At 36.7% G+C, this 25,791-nt stretch overlaps 1 protein-coding gene across 1 annotated transcript; it reads left to right on the top strand.

Moving 5' to 3' along the window:
* Positions 1–1,095: 1,095 nt before the first annotated feature.
* Positions 1,096–2,199, top strand: LOC140746713 (uncharacterized). The gene has a single exon (XM_073078809.1). The coding sequence runs from the start codon at positions 1,096–1,098 to the stop codon at positions 2,197–2,199; it is 1,104 nt and encodes a 367-aa protein (XP_072934910.1).
* Positions 2,200–25,791: the final 23,592 nt, after the last annotated feature.

The raw sequence follows: 25,791 nt of genomic DNA, 5'->3' as shown, positions 1-25,791 counted from the left end.
AGGAAATGTATGACCAAACAGAGGAATTTTATTTTATGTATAAGACTGAGTTAAAGGAGTGCATGCGTGGTAGCACGTCTGTTAGTAGTGAAGGTAAACAGGTTAAAGCAAATAATAGTAATGTAAAGTTACCAAAAATTTCTTTGCCAACATTTTCAGGACAATACACAGAATGGACGACGTTCCGTGATTTGTTTCTGTCACTTATTGATAAAAATGATGCATTAGATGACGTTCAGAAGTTACATTATTTAAAGAGCCATTTATCAGGGGAAGCAGAACAACTGCTACGCCACACTCCAGTAACTGCTTCGAATTATAAAGAATGTTGGTCAATTTTAACAAAGCGTTATAATAATAAACGGTTTTTGTCTAATTGTATGTTAAAACGTCTTTTTAATCAACCGACAATTTCCAAAGAATCTTCATTAGCAATAAAAAATCTCTTAGATACTACTGTGGATTGTCTTCATGGCTTGCGCACACTTGATATTAATCTTAACTCTTGGTTATTATAAGTGCCAAACTAGATTTTGAATCTCGTAAGCTATGGGAGTCACAGATTAGCGCAGGCGACGAACTAGCTAAATTGATTTCAAAGATTTTTTAGAATCTAGGTTTAGATCGTTAGAATACTTAGATAGTAAGCCGGAAAAGCCTAATGTCAACCGATATAATACAAAGTCGTTCCATGTAGCTTCTCAAATATGTATGTTATGTTCCGGTGACCATAAGTTATGCCATTGCAAGGACTTTGCAAAAAAGGACACTGACTCTCGTCGTGAGTTCGCTCGAGTTAATAAAATATGTTTTAATTGCTTGACTAAAACTCACAATGTTTATTCTTGCCGCCAAGCCACTAGATGCCATTTATGTAAGAAAAGGCATCACACACTACTTCACCCTAAATCTATCACTACTGCTGCAACAATTAATACAAATAAATTTGTTGCACCAGTAGCCGCATCATCCAACCAAATTGAGCCCACCGCTGGTGTATGTTGTTACGCAGATGTTCACAACCATGGACTGTTAGCCACAGCCTTGGTCGACGTCGAGTCAAAGACTGGATCACCTATTGTTTTAAGGGCCCTGATGGATCAGGGCTCTCTGGTCTCTTTTATTACAGAGTCCGCGGTTCAGTTGCTCGGCCTGAAGAAAACATCAGCTCACACTGACATTATTCGACTAGGCGATGATGAAGGTGCTACAATGCCCTCTAGATGGATAGTAAGTTTTAAAATACAATCACGCCTAGATCCCAATTTTGTTTTACCCGTCAGTGCTTATGTGTTGAGAAGACTCGCATCACTTCGTCCTGAAAGGAAGATTATTCAGGTTTTACCATCATCGTTTGCATCCTTAGAATTAGCTGACCCATCGTTCAATACTCCTGGGAAGATTGACTTACTGTTGAGTACGCGTGTAGTGGGCGAGATTCTTCAGGAAGGTTTAGTTAAAGGTCCGCCTGGTACACCTATTGCGCAGAAAACTAAGCTTGGGTGGATTTTATCAGGCGAAGTCAGCAAAACGATAACAGTACCAGTATGTTGCAGCGTAGTCGCACGTACAAATGTCGACGAGCTTTTGCGAAAGTTTTGGGAGTTAGAATCCGACGAGTCTTCAACCCGACATCAGGTCATACTGACAGAAGAAGAGCAGAGATGCGAAGACTTCTACTCTAGCTCAACTATACGTGATGCTACCGGAAGATACATTGTCAAGCTGCCCTTCAAATCTGAAGAGCCGCACAGTCAATATGGTAGATCAGAGGAGATAGCTCGAAAACGTTTCCACATACTGGAGAAGTTTATGAAAAATCCTGAACTGGGAATGCAGTACAAGTCTGTCATTCAAGAGTATCTTCAACTGGGACATGCTGAGATTGTTCCCCAGTCGGAAATTGAGAAGATTGCGGTATATCTACCGCTTCACGCCGTGGTACGCGAAGATAAGAGTACCACTAAGGTCAGGGTCGTCTTCGACGCTTCTTGTTCGGGATGCAATGGAGTTTCGTTGAATGATGATTTGATGGTAGGCCCTACCTTACAACCCGATTTACGTCATACCATCATGCGTTGGCGTTGCCATCCAATATGTTTAGTTGCTGACATCGTGAAGATGTATAGTCAAATAAAAGTGTCCGACGAACATGTGGATTCTTATGGCGAGTATCTTATGGCGCAAAAGTCCAGATAATGAATTGCTACATTTGAGGTTATTACGTGTCACATTTGGTACGTCCTCAGCTCCTTACCTTGCAGTTCGCACTCTTCAACAGGTAGCATATGATGAAGGAAAAGATTTCCCTTTAGTGTCAGAACGAGTTTTAAAGGACTTTTACGTTGATGATTTTCTCTCAGGTTGTGAATCTGTGGCGGAAGGTGAACAGATTTATCATCAAATGAATGAGATGCTCGGTCGAGGAGGTTTCCAGCTTCAGAAGTGGTAGAGCAATAGCAACGATCTTCTGGAACTTCGTGAACTCTCAGGATTGTAATTTAGTCAATTACAATCCTCCGAATCGAAAGATGACGAAACTCTTCATTTTGAAATAAATGCGTCTTTGAAAATTTTAGGATTGAAGTGGAACAGAAGTTCAGACGAATTCCAGTATGCTGTCCATCTCCCTCCACTGGAGACACCCGTAACCAAGCGAAGGGTGATCTCTGATATCGCACGCCTTTACGATCCTCTTAGTTGGATTGCACCTGTAATAATAACAGCTAAGGTGTTCATCCAACGACTGTGGCTCTCAGGCATTGATTGGGATGAAGAATTGCCTAATTGCCTATTAAGAGATTGGCTGGATTACAGAAGTAACCTTCATAATCTTCAGAGCTTTCGTCTGCCAAGATGGATTCATACAAGTCGTCAAGACAAGTCTCTTGAATTGCACGGGTTCTGCGATGCTTCTTTAAATGCATACTCAGCTGTGGTCTACACGCGATCTATTGATTCGAATGGTTATGTTCACGTCAGTCTAGTAGCCTCGAAAACTAAAGTGGCTCCCATCAAACAGGTTTCTATACCACGTTTGGAATTGTGCGGCGCTGTGCTGCTTTCAAAACTTCTGCTAGAAGTTTCAGACACTTTAGGAATTGTGAGGGATAATATACAGGCTTGGACTGATTCTTCAGTGGTACTTGCTTGGTTGAGTAGCCACCCCAGTCGTTGGAAAACGTTCAAGGCAATCGAGTGTCAGAGATTCTTAGAGTTATGAATTATAATCAATGGTTTCATGTCCAGTCAAAGCAAAACCCAGCAGACTGCGCGTCACGTGGGGTGAATCCGTGTGAGTTAGACAAAATCAAGGCGTGTCTAAACTCTGGGCCCCTCTCTGCTATCAGCTGTTCTGCAAAGGATCCATGTCCTTTAACCACTGGACATTTTTGGTTGGGGAACTGTTGTTACTTTTTCCCGATGCTAATTTTGAAAATTCAAATATAAGCACCTTAAAAAGGTGGCATTTGACTCAACGTATGGTCCAGGACTTTTGGCGCAGATGGTCTCGTGAATATCTGGTTCAATTTCATCAAAGACATAAATGGTCACGCAATTCGCCTGAACCAAACGTGGGTGATGTAGTGTTAGTCATTGAGGATGACTTGCCTCCTGCAAGATGGCTTCACGGGCTTATTGTCGAAAAACATTGCGGTCCAGATCAGATTACGAGAGTCGTGTCTTTACGTTGCTCATGGACAGCGTAGACGACAACGTCATAAATGTTATGTATGCCGTATAAGTGCCGCGGCGGGAGAGACAACCTATGCATGGAAAAGGTAAGGAGGGTAGTGAGGAAAGTGGGAAGTGTGTATCAAGTTAAGGAAGGAATATTAAACATAGTATAGTTAATATAGTACACAAACAACAAAAAGAGAAATAAACACAAACACATGAAGCAAATGACAGGATAATAAATATTGATAGTAGAAAGCGAACATAATATCTTTGACATATATACAAATGACGATAGCGAGAAGGAAGGTCATGGATTTGAATATAATTTTATAACATCCTTTTTAAAAGTATCAAGAGATTTAGCACGACGTATGGAGAGGGGCAGTTTATTCCACAAGGTAACAGCAAAAGTAGAAAAGGAATTTTTGAATAAGGATGTAGCATGAGAGGGAGTTTGGAGTGAGAGATTTGTGGAAGAGCGAAGACAGTGATCATGAGTAAGGTGGAGGTACTTAAAACGATCTTTTAAATAGGAAGGAGCATTGGGGCTAAACAGCACGCAGTAAAGTGCAGAAAGTATATGCACATTCCGGCGAAGTCTGATTGGAAGCCACTTGAGTTTAGTTCGATAATCGGATATGTGTTCATATTTGCGAATACCAAATATGAAACGAATGCACAAGTTTTGAAGACGCTCAAGTTTATTAAGTTGCTCTTCAGTTAAACCAAGATAGCAAACATCGGCATAGTCGAGAATGGGGAAGAGTAAGGATTTTGTTAACGCAATTTTAGTCGCCGTAGGGAGAAAGTTACGAAGCCTCCTGAACGAGCCAACCACGGAAAACATTTTCTTACTAACCTCATCAATTTGAGGTGCCCATGATAAGTGTTTGTCAAAGTATAAGCCGAGATTCTTGACTTTATCGCTATATGGTATGCGTAATCCATTAAAAGTTACATTAGGTAACACATCGAGATCAACTTTAGATAATAGGCGAGAACTACCTATTATAATAACCTGTGTTTTACTAGGGTTAACTTTTAGGCCTCGAGCATCACTCCAAGCTAAAATACGAGCAAGATCATCATTTACCGAGTGGATGGCGCTAGGTAGATCTCCTAACGTAGTTCGCTGGTATATTTGAAGATCATCTGCGTAAAGATGGTAGAGAGAAGTTAAATTGTTACTTACGGAGTTAATAAAGAGCGAAAAAAGAAGAGGGGACAACACGCCACCTTGCGGTACCCCAGCAAGCATATCAGACCAAGCAGATTGAGTATCCTGTACCTGAATACGTTGCCGGCGACCATACAAGTAACTTTGAAACCAGCCTATCGCTGTCGGAGATATGTTGAACGAGCGAAGAATGGACAAAAGGACATCATGGTCCACAGAGCTAAAAGCACTGCTAAAATCCAATAGCACTAAGACTGTAAGCTGTTGGTTATCCATGCCTCGGCGGATGTCATCCGTGATATGCAACAGGGCAGTAGTCGTACTATGATCGGGACGGAAACCAGATTGGAAGGGATTTAAAAGGTTATATTTGGATATGAAGAAACTGAGTTGTTTGTATACGAGACTCTCAAGAACTTTGGACAGAAAAGGTAGGATGGATATAGGACGGTAATCAGAGAAGCTAGAGGGATTGGACTTCTTTGGAATGGGGATAATTTGAGCTTCTTTCCAGATAAGAGGAAAACTGCATGTCGAGATGGAGTAATTGAGGATATAGGTCAAAATAGGAGTTATGATGTCAATGATAGGAATGATCATCTTACGACAAATGCCGTCACAACCAACGGAGTCCGAGTGGATAGTGAGAAGGCTCTGTTCAACATCACGATCAGTGAAGGCGCGAAATTCAAATGCCGGATGTCCAGGAGTGGCAAAGTTAGAAAGATAATTCAATGTCTGTTGTTTTTTTGCACTATCAAAGCAAGAAGTGGTGGAGAAATGCTGACATAGCAGATTTAAATTTAGATTTGATGGACACTCTTGGCGAGACTTTCCCACTCCTAAAGTTCTTAGAAATTTCCAGACTTTAGCAGAGTCTTTGTTTTGAACTGAGTTATAGATATGGCGTCGTTGTGCATCTCTACACACCTTATTGCATAGATTTCGGGCAGCTTTATATTTGTCAAGATTTTCATCCGTTGCATTCAGCTGATACTTTGACTTGGCATTGTTTTTCTTGGCACTTAGCAATTTGATCTCTTCCGTAAGCCAGGGAGCAGGTAGGTGTTTAACACGAACCGGACGAGCAGGGGCATGCTTATCCAATAATTGAATAAGTAGCGATGTGAAAAGTGCCACCTGTTCGTCAACACAGCTAGCAGAGCGTATCACACTCCAGTCCACTTCCGCCGCATCGCGGCGAAACTGTACCAGATCTATGCTACTAAAATTGCGTTTAAGAAGTACTCTCGATTTTGCCTTAGGAGGTGACAATTTATAAGATAAATAAATCAGGTCATGGTACGAGAAAGCATCAGCAGCAAATTGACCATGTTTCCCAACACTCTCAGGAGAAGATACGAACATTAAATCTAATCAAGAAGGAGAACAGTTGGGAAAGTAATGTGTTGTAGATAGAGGAAGAAGGTCAGCCGCTTCAATGACAGATTTTAGTCGGTTTGATCTGCTATCATCTTTAAGAAGACATGTGTTGAAGTCCCCCATAAGAATGACGTGAGAATAAAGAGGAGTATATTCTTCCACTAGTGTTTCCAAAGTGGGGAAGTAATTGCATGATGATAAGGGATTATAAAATACACCTAGAAGTAGTTTAGTATGGGAAAAGAGGACTTCCACAAATAGATATTCGGCTTCACTACCAGGTTGTGAGTGGCGTAATATTGAAAAGGGAATATGGGAACGAAGATAAATAGCAACGCCGCCTCCCGCCCGTTCAAAGCGATCGTTGCGAATAAGATGAAATCCTGGAAGTGAATATGATGTAGACGGAAGACACGGTTTGAGCCATGTTTCTGATACGAGAATCGCGTGAATATGCTTGCTATCGAAAGTAGAAATCAAGTCTGTATAATGTGCCGGTATGCTATGGGCGTTGATATGGCAGACATTAAAATTCTTATTAATATCCGCAAAAAGGGTCTTTAATGTGACATTTAAAAGAGGAATGCTTTCAAAACTGGCGTCACTGCTCGCCCCTTCTGACGCGGAAGAAAACGAGTGGGAACATATACTATCATCATTTTCGCAGTCGACTATCGACATAGCAGTCTATGTACTACAAATAAAAAAAAATAAAAAAAAATCAAAATAAAAATAAAATTAAAAAGTAAAATAAATCAAAACACAAAAACAAACAAATAAAAAACAATAAATTAAGCTTCATTTTACCCACCAGCAGCTTATTTTAAGAATAACAACAGTGATTTTAAGACATAACAACAGAGTAAAGTAATCTCAGCAAAACTCAAGCAAAAAATAATACTAATAATAATTTAAAAAAAACAAACAACACCAAAAAGTAATAGCAAAATTATATACAAAGAAAATTAATTACTACACTGAATCACATTTAACCGTCACCATGTGTCCAATTTATTGAATGCAGAACGAGAAAAACAACTTAATTGTTAATGGCCAAAAGTGTGGTATCCATGACAGCACCATAGATAAAGAGAAAAACGTACGCGATTGGCTATTGACAACTAATATCATCTATGGACCAAGATAATAACAATTAATAAATCAACATAACCTTAATTACTGTACATGTATAATTTACAAACCTAAACAATAAACAGAATCAGCCAAGCAGTAAATAGTAAGATATTAATAGAATTCATACAAAATCAACTAAGCTAAGAAGAAATGACTGTACATAAGTAATAGTGGCAGAAGATTAATAGTTAATTAAGCGTGATAGGAAAGTAATAAAGAAGCGAAAACAAAACAACTACTTGTTACTTTCTGTGAGTCCTCTTTGGCCGCTGCCCTGCCTTGTCGTCCGACGTCTGACTTGAAGGGTGTGCTGAAGTAGCAGCAGCCGCCACTCCTGCGATGCCCTCGAGATCCACCAGGCTGTCCACTTGGTGGAGGGAGTCATCAGGAGCCAGGACATGTATAACACCACTACGGGTCCAGCATTTCGAGACACCGAATCGCTGCCTGGCCCGCATAAACACTGTATGCCGAGTTTTGGTCAAAAACTCGGACAAAGTGAAACCAGTGCCCTTGAGTTTCGTCTTGCCGAACCAAACTTTGTCACGAACGGGTACCTCACGGAACTTAATCACTATGGGTCTGGCCTTTTTCCCCGTGGGACGCCCCAACCGATGACAACGGGTGATGGAGGACTTCGTAAACTCAGATACGTTTAACCTGTTATTGACCGAAGCCACAACCACTGCTGCTGTATCCTCCGACTGCTCTTCCGGGACACCATGTAACAGGAGCATTTTGCGACGGCCTTTCATCTCCAAGCGGTCAAATTCTCTTCCGAGAAATTCGACTTGCCGCTGTACCGTTTCCAGCGCCGAGGCAATAAACTTCTTAAATGCCGTGAATTCAGAAGCTAGTGCGGATGTGGACGGTGCAGTGGAGCTACTTTTTTGTAGTTCTTGCTGGAACTCGGCCATGCGAGAGTTGAATAGCTCAGACATTGCAGTCAAGGTTCCCTTAAGCGAGTCCATTACGATCAGCTGATGTGAAGTGCAGTGTTGTGGAGTGTAAATAGTTAAGGACAATTTTGAAAGTAGCTGGTAGGTTTCTTGAAGTTTATTTTAACATCAGAACACTTATAACTGTTTTTTTTTAATTATTATAATATAGAGTTCCAAAAAATTACGTGTCTAACTTTTCACACCTACCCACGAATGATATATAAAATTTGGTGAAAATCGGTAAAGCCGTTTCGGAGGAGTACGGTAACTAACATTGTGACACGAGAGTTTTATATATAAGATTTTCTTATGCGAAACTAACGCTACTCTTTTTTCATAATAAAAGATAAAGGGAAAATGGAACGGCGTGTAAATAAGTACCTAGTTACTGTCCTATATTTCAAATTTTTAAGGGGTGAAGGTAAAGCACCTGAGCATCGTATATATGAGTGAGTAGAGAATTATTTTATTTACTTATACTGGCTTAACCATTACAGAACTAAGCGCTCATTCATATGTACAAGAAAACATCAAGCGAAACAAAGTCGGTACGCACTAGTTACATATGAATAACATCGCTGCAGATCCTTGTAGCTGTTTTGTTTGTAACTACAAAAACGTGTATATACCTAAACCTATCTTCATAGAATTTGCGCCCTCACGCAATTACCTTGTAATGCGGTTGAGTTACGTGTGAATGGCTCAGTTACCGTTCTAGAATTGAATCGTTCTCAATACGTTTAACAAATAAATCCAAGACAGCTATCAACGTAGGCAAATATCTCAAAGACGGGAACGTAAATGGAAATTACTACGCAACTATAATTAAGAATCTTGATTGGATGTTCTTGTTTGATCCACATAAAAGTGTTCTTTGATCCAGTTCAATCACATATATGTGAACACGTACAAATATAGAGATAAGAGTGATGGGTTACTATTATGAAGGTGGTAGAACCCTTTGTGGTTCGACTCCGGTGGCACCACCACACCTATTTCTGCCTCATAACAGCTGTGTTAAGCGCTGCTGTGTTCCGGTTTGAAGGGTGTGGTACGGGCGGCATATTTTTCTGAGACTTTTCAGTTTAGTCCTCAAGGGTAGCGGCGTATCTGTGGTCGACTTCAGGTAGGAATATCTAATCCTATCTAGGGTTGATTACAGATGTCTATGGGCAGCAGTAGCCACTTTCCGTCAGGTGGACTGCATGCTCGTCTGATACTCTTATATTACAAAAAAATGGGTTAAAGTTAATTCAAATACAATATGATGTCGCATCCTGCCACGTTGAGACATTTAAATCTAAGCAGTGTAATGAAAAAATGGGATATTATAGCAAAAAATAAAAAGTTTAGCTGGAGATATAGAGACATGTTATCCTTAACTGATATTAAGAAGATGCTAGGAAGATTAAGAGAAGAGAGAAATCTATAAGCTCAGGGTATTTTGAACTCCATCATCATGGGATCATCATATTTCACGATGCGACATCGCATCGTATCAGGGTTTCTTATCGTACGTCGTGTCTTATATTGAAATAGGAACATCTTCGTAGAATACACAAATGAAAGACGTGAGTACTCGAATAATATAGTGATAGAAATAATTAATTAAAATTGTATTCACAGATCTGAATAGGTTCGCTTAAACCCCACTTAAATAATTAAAAGGGTTAGGTGTTATTGGTAATTAGGTCCGGATATATTAGTGATAACTCCCGCTACATAATCTGTACCTTATTTATTAATCCCTTAATAATATTTAAATTAAAATATTCCTATTGAAATATTCGCATAAATGCCTACCGTGAATCCTGATTTAGGTCTCCGGCAGATTTGCGACGCTAAGGATTAGTAAACGATTTGGCAAGGTGCACCGATAAACGCTGTATCCATACTTTCGAACAGCTACTTTAGGGGGCTTGATGCTGCAACTGACCGCCTGACCAACTGGAAATGAAGCGCCAGGAAGCATCGCGATCGTCGGAGCATAGCCGTCGATGGTAAAAGTATTTAACCGTCGATAGTCGATATTTAACCGTATTAATTCTTGTCATGCTTGTGGCAGTGCCGCTTCGTTTTCTTTTGAATACTGAATATATCTAATCTTCGCATTACACTCAAAGAACGCTGAATATTGATCATGTAATCCGATATCCACATATTTCTTGAACAGTAATCTGGTATTCTACCGCCATTTGCCTCAAGAATAAATGTTAATGGCGTAGTTTCAGCGGGGAATTGAACGTCGCATGCCATTTTACAGCTATATTATAATGCTAGAAAACTATTCAAATTGTATTATTAATTTCAATTTTATTTTCCTTATTTTATGTAATTTTGATGAGGACACTATCTTATATATAAAATTCTCGTGTCACAATGCTAGTTACCGTACCCACTCCTCCGAAACGGTTTTACCGATTTTCACCAATATTTATATGCATATTCAGTAGGTCTGAGAATCTGGCTACTATCTATTTTTCATACCCCTAAATGATAAGGGTTGTTCACCCTTAACATTTTTTTATTTATATGGCAACACCACGTTTGCCGGGTCAGCTAGTTTTTATATAATAATGACTTACGTGGTTAAATATTATGAGTTAGCATAATAAATGTGTTTTGACGTTAGAGTTGTATTTTTGAGCGGGAAATAAAAATGATGTTCGTTTTTTGAAGAATTACTTGAATTGTAGTAATAAATGGTTAAAGGAAATAACAAGTGCTACATAGAATGTAATTATTAAATGATTAGACCAGGGTCGATAATTTTTGAAACCAAAAAAAATTACAATAGAATGAAACCCATTGGAAAAGGAGGGAAATATGATCAAAATGAAAGGAAAAATAAATTACGGTCGATCCGAGTTCGGGAAGTGGGAGGGGGTGAGTTTTTAAGGGTAAAAAATGGTTTATCTTGATTTCCGGCTAAACTACACGTCCTATGCGAAAAAGTTAAATGGCAAAGTTGTAGGTAATAAAAAGATCTACAACTTTTGTATTTGCAATTTTTTCACATAACCTCAAAATTTGGGTGAAAAATTCAAAAAACCAAGTTTTTGGTTTTTTATTTATATCTTTTTCAAAAAAAAATTTTTTTTTACGAAATTTGGTGAAAACTTACCTTATTACGTCCCAAATACACTGTAATTTATTTGATTAAAAATATTTATTTTTCGCCTTATTTTCACTTAATATCAAAAAAGCACCCTAATTTTCAATCGAAAATTCTGACGTCAAAATATCAGCTTTTTTCAAAAAGTTTGGGGGCTTTTTGTTCGTTGAAATATCAAATTTCTGATGGTGTAAAAAAAATATACATTACTATAGGAAATGTTCTCAGAAAATGCAAAAAATTTAAAAAAACCCAAATTCGAAAATTTTTTTTTTATCATTATGTACAATTTCATCAAAAAAAAATGATTGCTGCAATTTTTTATAAGTTGGAAAGTTTATTTATTTAATTCGAATTACATTCATGTCATAGAAAATCTCATACAATATAAATATTTATACTGACTTTGACAAGTTCGATGAATAAAAGCTGATGTTAAAGTGTCAAATTTTTTGTATTTATTGTCGATTCTCTTCTTGCTAGACTCCACTAAACGATTCAAAGCTGATTTTTTTATTTCATACACTTGCTTGTCATCAGACTTATTGCAGATTATACAAACAGATCCATCTATACTGATAATCTGAAAAGACAAAATTAAATTAATAATGCCTTCAAAGTTTTATCATGAGTATAACTAAATTTGTTTGTATAAAATAAACGAAATTACTATTTTTTATTCTTGTACTAAAATATCATTCAATTTTAATTTTTTAGGTTATGTTATGTTAAACATACTATTTATGAAAGAAAATATTACTATTTTTATTTTTAAGTTGATTAATATAGATTAAAATACAGATTGTATTTACCTTGCTATATAGATTCCAAACGATTTTTTGAATAAAGTAAATTTCTCACAATTCACTTAGAGTAACTGAGCCTGCACGTGTATTTTTAAAAACGATGTTGTACACTGCTCTGTATCTCGAATACTGGCTAACGGTTTTTACAGCTGCTACGAAATAGCAGGTATGTAGTAAGGCCCAGACCCTCCTAGGTCCGTCCCCACTTCTCTATGAAATAACTTACAATGGGCTAAAATTTACCGAAGGTCACTCAGGTATATAAATTATCTTAAAACAGCAGTAAATAGACATCTACAAATATTATTTAAATAAGATTCTACAACTTTTTCAAAATATTGTAGATGTCTTATTAAATATTAACTTTATTAACTTATTTGTTTGTTAATTATTGAAGTATATTTTAATTTGCAACTTTTTAATTTATCAATAAAACATGAAATCTTACGTTTTTTGAGTAATTAAAGTGTAAATTTTAATAAATACCTCAAAATTGTACATAATGATAAAAAAATTTTTTTCGAATTTGGGTTTTTTTCAATTTTTTGCATTTTCTGAGAACATTTCCTATAGTAATGTATATTTTTTTACACCATCAGAAAGTAGATATTTCAACGAACAAAAAGCTCCCAAACTTTTTGAAAAATGCTGATATTTTGACGTCAGAAGTTATCGAAAACACCGCTGCAATATCGTAATCATCTGTATTGTTTAGTTTATATAATATGTATGTATTTGTATATAATTGATATATATCTGAACTATGTATATCTATGTATATATATAATATAATATAATATAGTATAATATAATATAATATATAATTAACACCTGCCGCCATTCTCTCCTTCCACCCAGGGTTGAGTGGCAGAGAATGCCATCAGGCATTAAGTTTGCCCTATTGTATCTTTTTATTTTTATAGAGGTGCAATAAATTAATAAATAAATAAATAAATAAAATAATAATATTAGCTCAAGCTAATTTATAATACAACTTACTTCTACGTTGACAACCAAATGAGGATTATAATTTGACGGCAGCTGGCAGGTGGCCTGACGCAGCTGACAGGTGTTCAACAGTTGGCCGTACCTGCCACGCACCTGATTTTAAAGCAATCCTTAGTTTATGATTAGTGCCATCTGGTTTTATTGTTTGTAATGTATTAACATGGTCAAGAGGTGGCGGCACCTGCCTTCTCTTTACGCAGGTGGCAGCACCTGCCTTCTCTTTACGCAACGCTGAGTGGTATAGGTGGGGCTTAGGTCGGGTGATCGGAAAGCATAAAAGTGAATCGACTGAGTGAGTCGTGGTCATTGCTTTGTTGGACGAGTGGCCGCCTACACGTACTCAGCGGAGCGTTCGTCTAAGTTAATACAAGTCGTACTTATGTAATTTTATTTCATGGTGATCTGAAATATAATTGAGAATTACAATGTAGTATCCTTCTTGTTTCTTCGTCTTGTAGTTGGACGAGTGCGTCGGCATCGCGATTTTTTAGCCTTTTAAAAACAAAAAAGTTTAAAGACCACTGACACTGCGTATGACAGTGACAGTATATTGACAGCTACCTCACTTCTTTTTCGCGCTTCCAAGGCATCGTGATACTATTTTTTTCAAAGTTTTGTTAAACGTGTATAGTGAAGCAAAACTAGTGAAAAAATGGAAACTAGGAATGAAGAATCACGTCCGCGTAGTTGTGGTCGCAGTAGTAGGAATTTACGAAGCAATTCTTCGGATTGGATCACCGGTTCATAGGTTATGTACAAATCACTTACCAGGTATGTAAGAAAATAATGTATTCATTTTTTACAGTTATGTGTGCACAACTATAAAAATGCCTAAATAACTAACATATGCTCAGAAAGAAACTATATTGTTTGAAAAACTTTCTCGTATCTACAACTTCAAAACTATTCACGCACGCCAATCTCGCTGTTGCACGTTACAGACACCAAACGGTGCTCATATTCGCCATTAACCGTAAGATGCTTGCATTTTTATGCATATAATTTAGCAATTAATGGTCCAAATATAAAATGCACCCGAGCCATTGAGTACGAGATACTCGTTGCGTCGCTTTGTCGACACTAAATGGTTCCCATGTTCCCCATTAAGCACGAGATGCTGGCCCTAACATTTATATGTGGCAATAATAATAATAATAATATTCTTTATTGTACCCAAAAAAGAACACAAAACAAAACATACAATTTTGGACGATACAAAAGGCGGTCTTATCGCTAAAACAGCGATCTCTTCCAGACAACCTTAGGATGAGGAGTTAAAGAAGAGATGACTTAAAATAATAGGGAGGGTGCAATTAAATGATAGATGCAGGACTAATATATAAAATTAAGTGTAAATATAGAGATAGCATACTATAGAACAAATAATAAATAAAGGGGAAAGAAGCTAAAAAAAATAAAATAAAATTACAATAAGAAAGTTAACACAGTTTTATAGGTGAATAGCAAGAGCACAGATTTTGGGAGGAAAAATAGTTAGAGGTGAAGGTAGTGAGATTTTACGAGATTTTTGAAGGAGTATAAGGATTGGGAGTAACGAATAGATACAGGGAGGGAGTTCCAAAGATGGATAGCGGATACAGTGTAGGATTTTTTGTAAAAAGAAGTTGAGTGAGAGGGAGTACAGAGAGCAAGATTTTCTGAGGAACGAAGGGTTCGGTCATGGGACAAGTGGAGGAACTGGAAGCGTTGTTTGAGGTAAGGAGGAGCGGTTGGATTAAATAGTAAACAATAGAGAAGAGATAGAATATGAGCATTCCGGCGAAGGCGAATTGGGAGCCACTTGAGTTTAGCACGATATTCTGAAACGTGGTCATATTTTCTTAGGCCGAATATAAACCGTATACATAAGTTTTGGAGTCGCTCAAGCTTATTTAATTGCTCCTCGGTAATGTCGGGATAACACACATCAGCATAGTCAAGTATTGGTAAGAGGAGGGACTGTGCAAGCGTAATTTTAGTTGGAATGGGTAAAACATTTTTTAGCCTACGTAGCGAGCTCACTGCAGCAAAGAGCTTTCTACTGACCTCTGAGATCTGAGGTATCCATGAAAGGTGTTGGTCCATGTAGATACCCAGATTTTTGACCTTATTGCTATAGGGAATACGCACATCATCCAGTACGATTGGTGGTAACTGGTGCCAATCGATCCTAGAGATCAGACGCGAACTCCCTATGATAATAGCCTGAGACTTGGTAGCATTTAATTTTAGGCCAAAGGTTTTGCTCCAAGTCGAGATACAATCCAAATCAGCATTAGTAATCCTGATGGCGTTGGGTAAGTTGTTCAAGCAAGCATGATTGTAGACTTGTAAATCATCTGCATATAGATGGTAGAGCGAAGTGAGATGAAGACTAATAGAATTTATGAAAATAGTAAACAGGAGAGGAGACAACACGCCACCTTGCGGTACACCGGCAACCGTATTCAACCAGTACGAAAATTTGTCATCAATTTGAATCCGCTGCCGGCGGCCATGCAAGTAACTATGAAACCAGTCAATAGCCGTCGGAGATATGTAGAGAGAACGCAAGACCCCCAAGAGGATATCGAAATCAACAGCATTGAACGCATTGCTGAAATCCAACAGCGTCAACACCGTCAGCTGTTGATTATCCATCCCCATGCGTATGTCGTCCGTGATTTTTAGCAATGCAGTAGCCGTACTATGACCAGGACGGAAACCGGATTGTAAAGGATTAAGTAGAGCATTAGCGGACAGAAAAGAGCTAAGCTGATGGTGGATGAGGCGCTCGAGGACTTTAGATAAGAAAGGAAGTATGGATATGGGTCTGAAGTCCCCAAATTCGGAAGGGTTGGACTTTTTGGGTAAAGGGATGACATGGGCATCTTTCCAAATGGAAGGGAAGGAATTATTACGGACGGAACTATTCAGCAAGGACGTAATGCAAGGGAGAAGTATGTCAAGGAGAGGGATGATCATTTTACGGCTAATGCAATCACTGCCGACCGCATTAGATGGTATGGAGAGTATTGCCCCCTCGACATCACGATCCGAAAATTGACTAAACGAAAATAAAGGAGAGGTTGGATTGGGAATATGTGACAGTTGATTTAGAGTTTTTGCTTTTGTTTCGCTATCAATGGAAGACGTGACAGAGAAGTGACGATTTAAATGTTCGAATATTCAAAGAGTCACAACCGTCGAGTACGAGATACTCCTAGTGTTACTTTGTTGACACTAAACGGTTCACTCACTCGCCATTGAGTACGAGATACTCGCGCTAACATTTCTATGTGGCAACTGGTCGAATATACAAAGCATCAGAACCGTCGAGTACGAGATACTCCAAGTGTTACTTAGTTGACACTAAACGTTTCACTCAGTCGCCATTGAGTACGAGATACCTGCGCTAACATTTACTTACTTACTCCGCTGGCGCAGCGACCCAAAGTGAGTCTTGGCCTCCGACACGAGATTTCGCCACTTGTCCCTGATTTGCGCAGTCTCAAGCCAGTTATTGGCTTTAAGTTCGCGCAAATCTGCTTCGACCCTGTCTGCCCAGCGGTATTTTGGGCGGCCAACAGGGCGTCGACCATTTGGACGCCCCAAGTACGCGCGCTTGACGCCGCGATCCTCACTCATTCTTACAACGTGGCCAAGCCAGCGAAGCCGGTGGGATCTAATTACTCCTATGATGTTAGGCTCGGCCACTAGATCTTCAATCTCTTTGTTTGTACGGGATCGCCATTCCCCACTATCGGACTGGGCTGGTCCCAGAATCTTCCGTAAAATTTTTCGTTCTGCTACCAACAGTCTATTTTCCTCCTTTTGTGTGAGTGTCCACGCTTCACACCCGTAAATAAGGACGGGCCTTATTACGGTTTTATATATTCGGAGCTTAGTTCTTCTACTCAATAGCCTGGACACCAGAACCTTGTGAAGAGCTGCACTGCAACGTAGGGCGTTATGGATTCGGCGCTAACATTTATATGTGGCAAATGGCTTGAATGCTTCCATCACTAGCTATTGCACTAACAATACACAGTATAAAGCATGAATGATTTATAAGCACCAAGCTAGAGCTGCTACAACACAAGGTTATGCCAACCCTGTTATACCAACTCTGACAAAATAATTTTCAGAATCAGCTATAATTTCAGGAATCATTCATGGAGTTATTGCAAATAGCAAAACATATTTGTAACTATATGACAAAACAGTGTCCTAACAGAAATGGAAAATATTATGTCAACATACTGGGACAACGAGTGAATACAATAATATCATCAGAGTTCTCTAAAATTGGGAGGTATGTGTGAAGCAACTGGATGAATGACATATTCCAATGAGAACTGAGGAAATCAACCTGGTACATTTTGATGCTCTTCTCAGAATAACACTTTAACTAGTGCTACCTACGAGTATAAAGGTCATAATAGGTAATTTATGCTCCACCACAATACACACGATAAAAATATGTGCAATGGTGGAGAACAGAAAATAGGAATCATCACATTGCTGGTGCGCTAACCCAAAACAAATATAACCCCGGGCATATAAGAATCTTATCAGGATTCACCGCACAGCATGATGCTCATGAGCTCATGTAACGGAATCATACTGAAGACATTGAAACTCACTTAGATCTTATCAGAAAACAATGTCTAAAATAGACATTTGTGACATAAATGTTTTATGCAGCACCCTGTTGCCAAATTTGAAATTGGTTGAGATTGGTCGTTCCACACAAAGCAATTGTGTTATATGATATTAAAATTTAATATATGGCGTAAGATAAAAATCTTACAACATTGATGACAAAATTATTTTTGTATACTAGTTAATCCAATGCTCGATCTCAAATGGTAATAGATGTGCTCTTCACATTATCACATACACACTGGTGTATATACATGACAACTGTTTCATGTTAACCTGAAATAGAACATGGCATGCTCTCTCCGGCTTATTGATACTGACACATATCTGCCCAATATATTTTTAGTCACATGAAGAAAGAATACTATAAGTATCTCATATATTGGATCCAGCGTCTGAAGTCCTAGCTTTGATAGTAGCATTCTGTGTTAATACCTCAACACAATTGAACAGAGTTCATTGATTTGTTAAGGATACTCTATAGTTCCTACTCAATTTCAGCTGTTTTATAAGCAAATAACAGGTACCTATACATGGCTCAAAGTAAACAATATTACATGGGTTATATTGTAGTACCTCTTACTCACATATATACAAATTATGTATCGTAAAATTTAATCAGTTACCAGCTATATAAAGCTGTTTGATTTGATATCTTGTGGGCTAGGTATATGAATATCCTAACATCCAGATTAGGTGTATTTCAAGATATTACGGATTTCAGGAAATACTCGTATTATTAAGGAATAACTCTAAGGAGATTTGTATCAAGAAGTACAATCAGAACTATAATGCACCACTTAACTACTGGTACAGAATACCTACTTAAAGTCATTGAGCTTACATAATATACAGGGTGAATTTTTCAAACGGGCCTTCAGGGCCAAATCCGAAACCATAAGAATTAGCGAAAAATACTGAAAGGAGTTACGAGGCCGATTTTGATAAAAATTAAAACTGCATCATTAGTTTTTGAAAATATATTTTTCCTTAGCCGGGAATCGAACGAGTTCATTTTGAAAAAAAATACACCCTCTATATTATTCCACTATCTTATAGTGTCGCTTATAAGGATCAAATTCTGGGAAGTAATGTTATGTGACAAATTGAAGAAAAAGGAAAATTTTGAAGAAAATACATATTTTTTCATACATTGGCATACTAATCCTTAAGGATTATACATAACAAATGATTTATGTATAATTCTTTAGAAACATACATAAGTCATATCATTGAAGAATTTGTTGGTTAGTCAATTAATTATTCGATGTTATGACCATGACATACGGCTTAGTATGAGAAAGTAATAGTTTGGAAAATAAGTTACCGCCGTTTTTAGGATTTATTTTTTAATAAAAACAGGTAACTGATTAATTAGTAAATCCTTGTTGTTTGTTGTTTACAACTTCGTTTCAACGTTAAGTATGATTTTCAATATCTCTTTGTTAAGTACTCACTCGAATTTGACTCAAAAAAGTCATTCTCGCAAATTGTCAAATTTACATCTGTATTAAACGAAACACCGCCCATAGCAAGTTAAATCTATTATAATGGTCCTAAAAATAACCTTAACTAAGTCGAACATAAAAATATAAATTCTTGGAGAACAAAACGTCCGCTTCCGAACGATTTGAATCATTGAGCCCAAAAAAATTATTAATACGCGAAATGTTTAAATTGATAAATGGCGGGAACTTATCTGCCAAATTAATATGAAAAAATATGTATTTTCTTAAAATTGAGGCTTTTCCTTTAGTTTGTTATTTATCATTACTTCCCAGATTTTGATCCTTATAAACAACACTATCAAATAGTGGAATAATATAGAGGATGTATTTTTTTCAAAATGAACTCATTCGATTCCCGGCTAAGGAAAAAGTTATTTTAAAAAACTAACGATGCAGTTTTAGTTTTTATCAAAATCGGCCTCGTAACTTCTTTCAGCATTTTTCGCTAATCCTTATAGTTTCGGATTTGGCCCTGACGGCCCGTTTTAAAAATTCACCCTGTATATAACTCTATTATATATAGATGTAACTTGAATTGAAGTTTTTAAATTATCTATTTAATACACTAGTTTACAGTGATAATCAATCCAGAAGTCTGGAGTTGTCTTTGGACACAAATACCTTTATGATTTATTCTAAGGCCAGGTACTATAACAATACCTGCAATACTATAACAATACAAATGTGCTAAATAATAAATGTCCATACTTGTAAATAATTCAAAAACCTTGTGTAGTATTACTTATTTATGTGGCATATGTGACATAAATGCAAATATGTGAATGTCAAGAGTGAACTTTATGTACAAATGTGAGAATTTATACAAAATTAACATTTTGGATTTCGTTACACTTATCTTTCAGTGACTCAATAGGAATAAATACAGTAATAATTAAAGGTTTGGAAGTTCAGTCCACAAACATACGGTTAATTATTAAATATCTGCACATATTTTTCACTTTTACTGTACATAACTGCTTAAAATATGAGGTTGGTCATCATGAAAAAAATGACTAAAGATTGGTAGTACCTATGTAATGTACAACAAGCCAGGTACTCCCAACATTACAAAAAGCAATCAAATAATAATATATTATTTATATTGTTGCTTAAACATTTCCTTTAGCAACACCGGGTTTATATAGAAATATGCATCATACATTTACACACCAGTTATCAGGTCAACAAATTACACAGCAGTCCATTAATCTTGGAATAAAGACAAGCATAATATGAGAATTGCTATTGCACTTAAGTCTTCATAATGTCTATGTTAGTTACACTAATACTGAAATTGTTATCATATCATAATGAAGCTTAGGCTAAGGGTAAATAATGTCCACCATGGTAATATGTGACACATTAATGATATAAAAGTAATAACAATATTATTATATCATGTGAATGGCCAGCCATTAATATGATATCTTCTTTGGGTCTTTTATGCCTAGTGTGTATACCTATATCTATATATATAAAAGCGAAAAGATACTCACGTTCAAAACGTATTAATCAAGGTTTTGACTAAACTACTGAAGCTACAATCATGAAATTTGAAATATAGCTTCATTTTATAATGTAGATGCGCACTAAGAACGGATTTTTTGATATTCCACCGTTAAGGGGGTTAAATAGGGGTTGAAAGTTAGTATGAAAGTCCGTCAGTTTTAAAGCAAACTGGATAAAAATTGGTATTTAGCTTTCTGATTTAAAGTAATAAAAATCTAATCTAAGGGTTTTTCCAAAATCAACCCTAAAGGTTGTTAAATAGGGGTTGACAGCTTATTTTAAATTTTGACGTTTTGGAAGCCAGCATTATGAAAGTTAGCCATTGCTTTACTGGTTAGATATAATAGAACTTTAGTTCTACCGTTTTTGGAAAATCAACCCCTATGTGGGTTAAATAAGGGTTGTAAGCCTGTATGAAACTCCCCCAGTTTTGATGTAAACTCTATGATAATCGGTATTTGGGCATTTCGATAGAAAATAATTAAACATCTATCTCACCATTTTTGGAAAATCAACCCTTAAGTTGGTAAAATAAGGGTTGACAGCTTATTTTAAAATTTGACAATTTTAAGCCAGCACTATCAAAGTAAGCCATTGCCTCACTGGTTAGATATAGTGGAACTTTAATTCTATCGTTTTTGGAAAATCAATCCTTATTTGGGTTAAATAAGGGTTGTAAGTTTGTATGAGAGTCCCCCAGTTTTGATGTTAACTCTATGAAAATCGGTGTTTGGGCTTTTGATAGAAAATAATTAAATACCTATTTCATAATTTTTGGAAAATCAACCCTTAAGTTAGTAAAATAAGGGTTCACAGTTTATTTTAAAATTTGCAAATTTGAAAGCCAGCACTATGGAAGTTAGCCATTGGTCTACTGATTAGTTATAGTGGAACTTTAATTCTACCGTTTTTGGAAAATCAACCCTTATATGGGTTAAATAAGGGTTGTAAGTCTGTATGAAAGTCCCCCACTTTTGATGTAAACTGTATGAAAATCGGTATATGGGTTTTCGATAGAAAATATTTAAACACCTATTTCACCATTTTTGGAAAATAAACCCTTAAGATGGTAAAATAAGGGTTGACAGCTTATTTTAAATTTTGCCAATTTGAAAGCCAGCATTATGAAAATTAGCCATTGCCTCACTGGTTAGATATAGCGGAACTTTAATTCTATTGTTTTTTGGAAAATTAACCCTTATTTGGGTTAAATAAGGGTTGTAAGTTTGTATGAGATTCCCCCAGTTTTGGTGTAAACTGTACAAAAATCGGTGTTTGGGTTTTCGATAGAAAATAATAAAACACTTATTTCATCATTTTTGGAAAATCAACCCTTAAGTTTGTAACATATGGGTTGACAGCTTATTTTAAAATTTTTGCCAATTTGAAAGCCATCACTACGAAAGTTAGTCGTTGCCTTACTGGTTAGCTATAGTGGAGCTTTAATTCTACCGTTTTTGGAAAATCAACCCTTATTTGGGTTAAATAAGGGTTGTAAAATTGTATGAAAGTACCCCAGTTTTAATGTAAACTGTACGAAAATCGGTATTTGAGTTTTCGATAGAAAATAATTAATCATCTATTTCATTGTTTTTGGAAAATCATCCCTTAAGGTCGTTAAATGCGGGTTGGAATTTTATTTCAAACTCCGTTAATTTGGAAGCAAGGACTATAAAAATTTGCATTTGGCTTTCCTGTTAGAAATAATAAAACATTTTTAACACCATTTATGGATAATCTTTCCTTAAGGGTAAAATTGGGGTTGAAAGTTTGTTGGAAAGCCGCAGATTTTGAAACAAAGTCTTTGAAAAGTGGTATTGAGCTTTCTGATTAAAAATAATAGAACACCTTTTTTACCGTTTTTGGAAAATCAACCCTTAAGTTCGATTAATAGGGAATATAACTTTATTTTAAAATCCGTTAATTTGGAAACAAGGATTGTTATAATAGCATTTAGCTTTCTGGTACGAAATAATAGATCTTCTTTAACAACGTTTATGGAAAATCTACCCTTAAGAGGATAAAATAGTAGTAGAAACTTCGTTTAGAAGTTCGCAGATTTTAGAGCAAAGTCTATGTAATTTAGTATTCTGCTTTCTGATTGTAAATAATATATCACTTATTTTTCAATTTTTTTAAATCAAGCCTTAAGGTAGTTAAATAGGGGTTGGAACTTTAATTTATAATCCGTTAATTTGGAAGCAACCACTATGAAAAATTATCATTAGACTCAATGAAGCATCTGAGTCACTGTTTTTTTTAGAAAAAACACCTAAGACGGCTATAAAAGGGTGTATGCATTATGCCTTTCTCTTTACACATCTGTTTCAACATTTTTAGCAACTCAACAATCAACCCCATTAGGGTACTATAAGTAAAGTAAGTTTCTTTAAAAACCGTTATTGAAGTTACTTCCTTTGGCATGTCTGGAAAAAGAACAGAGTGCAGTGAGGTTTAGTGTAGGACGAAATTCCACGGGCCGTCGTAACATATATTTTGTACATGGGAATGTATTGCGTGCTGAAGTGCAGAACAGCGGTTTTTTAGGGTTCCGTACCTAAAGGATAAAAACGGAACCCTATTACTAAGACTTCGCTGTCTGTCCGTGTGTCACAGGGCTCTATCTCTGGAACCGTAATAGATATACATTTGAAATTCTTACAGAGGATGCATAACGGTGGGCGCTATAACAACAAATACTTAAAATAAAAAAAATGAAAACAAAAAGGGGTCCCCATACAACGAACTGCTATTCGATATTTTTCCAACTAACTTTTGAACCGTTAGAGGTAGACAGTTTAAAATTTTCACAATGTGTGTACTTTAATGGCTGCTGCAATATTAAATACTAGAAATTAAAAAAAAAAATATGGTCGTACGGAACCCTCCAGGTGCGGGTTTGACTTGCCAATTATTAGTAACGCGCAGACCCGCGGGCCACAAGGGAAAGTCGCGGGCCACACACCACCCGTGGGTGTCGGGTTGCCGATCGCTGGTGTTGAATAATAGCTTTCAGAAATTTGCTGATAAAGTATTTATTGATGCATATGTACATAGGAATGTTTTTGAAATTCTACTAAGGAGGTAAAAGAAGTGTTATATTTATGTATACGGGAATCTTTTAGGTTCGAAGTTAGAAACGTGAAATTTCAGATAATGTCTATTCAGACTAATACACGACACCGTGGACGGGTGCAAATTTCATATGATAATGCGTAAGTTTATTCAAATTGGCCTTCATTTTGGTATACTGATTAGGTACATCGCAACTACTTTGGTCACACTGCGTGCCAACATTTTGTCCTGCTGTGGGGTATGGTTCTGGTTATGCGTGGATTAGTGATGGTGATGTGCTAGACACATAGACCTTGGATTAAAATTTTGGGCTACAATAGGGCTACAGTATTCCCTGCGTGTCATACGAGATTAAAGGGGGACTTCTGGAGTTGCGGGCGGCAAGAATGGGAGCCCTAACCGCCCACCCAGAGACCCTGGAAAGAATCACAGTAAGGCCCTATATAATATGGACGGATCCTATGGAATAGTGTAAATAATAATTATTGTATCCTAAATGAAACTTATATTTTAAAGAAAGTTTCATTACAGTCCACTCATTAGAGTTTTAGTGTATGTTTCTGAAGAAAGCTTGACCAATTTAGGTGCACAGTGACGAAAAAAAGCTTTCATTAATTAAATATGAATGCTACTTTATCGTTAAAATTGTTAAAGGTACAAATTTACGATTACAGTTATTTGTATGTCATATCATATGTTTTTACGCGGGCGAAGCCGCGGGTTCTGCTAGTGCTCTTATAAAACATAAAACAAAGAAAGTAAGCTGCATGTCCAATCAATTTTCAAATGTAAATCTAGCATCCCTAGAATTAATAGGAATTCCTTAGGGGTATGTGTGATGAACATTACTATATAGGACACACATGGCAGACATCTTGCCTGGAACAAAGAAAACTATATTATATATATAAACTAGCAAAAAGCGCAGCTTTATAAGGGCTCGCGTATCGTGAATGGTATATTCAGTTTAAGATCCTATATCAAGGATGATGTGGTCACTTATTAATTAACAATAAATTATTAAATCTACCTTTCGTCAGAAGACCTATGCTCTTCAAATCTACCTTTGATCCAGAACCAAAACCACTTTAAATGCTTGTGGTGGATAACTTATATTAGATCCATTTTTTGGGATTGTAATTTTTTTGCGATTTATACTTGGTATCGTTTTACTCTTGAATTTAAACTCCGCCATACTTATAAAATAATTGCGTCTGATTTGCAAAAAATATTTTTTAAGTATACAGGGTGAATTTTTCAAACGGGCCTTCAGGGCCAAATCCGAAACTATAAGGATTAGCGAAAAATGCTGAAAGGAGTTACGAGGCCGATTTTGATAAAAACTGAAACTGCATCATTACTTTTTTTAAATAACTTTTTCCCTAGCCGGGAATCGAACGAGTTCATAGTATTTAAACGAGTGAATGCAAAAGTTTTGAATGACAAAAATAATGAATTTTGGTTATAGTATTACTAAGGGAGCAACTGGCTGCGAGTGACGAGAAATCAACAGAACAGCAACTTACAAACATTAATTTGAGCGACCTAATATTTTTCTAAGTGTAAACATTACGTCCTGCGTTTTATTCAATATTTAGCTAATGTTTTTTTTAATACTGAGCAGCATTTTATTTTAAATGAAGTGTTTCGAATACAAAAATCACTTTGAAAAATACTATAATAAGTAGAATATTGTGTGCTCATGTCATTGATCATGAATAAAGGTAAGGTCTGAATTCATACAGATTGGGCCCACCCGCTCGCTGGGCGCTGTCGCGCCCTGCTCGCTTCGTTTTATATTGTCTTATAT

The sequence above is a fragment of the Epargyreus clarus genome, unplaced genomic scaffold, assembly GCF_041222505.1.
Source record: "Epargyreus clarus isolate Ecla_fem2 unplaced genomic scaffold, WU_Ecla_fem_2.2 ptg000013l, whole genome shotgun sequence".
Taxonomy (NCBI): Eukaryota; Metazoa; Arthropoda; class Insecta; order Lepidoptera; family Hesperiidae; genus Epargyreus; species Epargyreus clarus.
The sequence above is the reverse complement of the archived record's forward strand: the minus strand, read 5'-3'. Positions and strand labels throughout refer to the sequence as shown.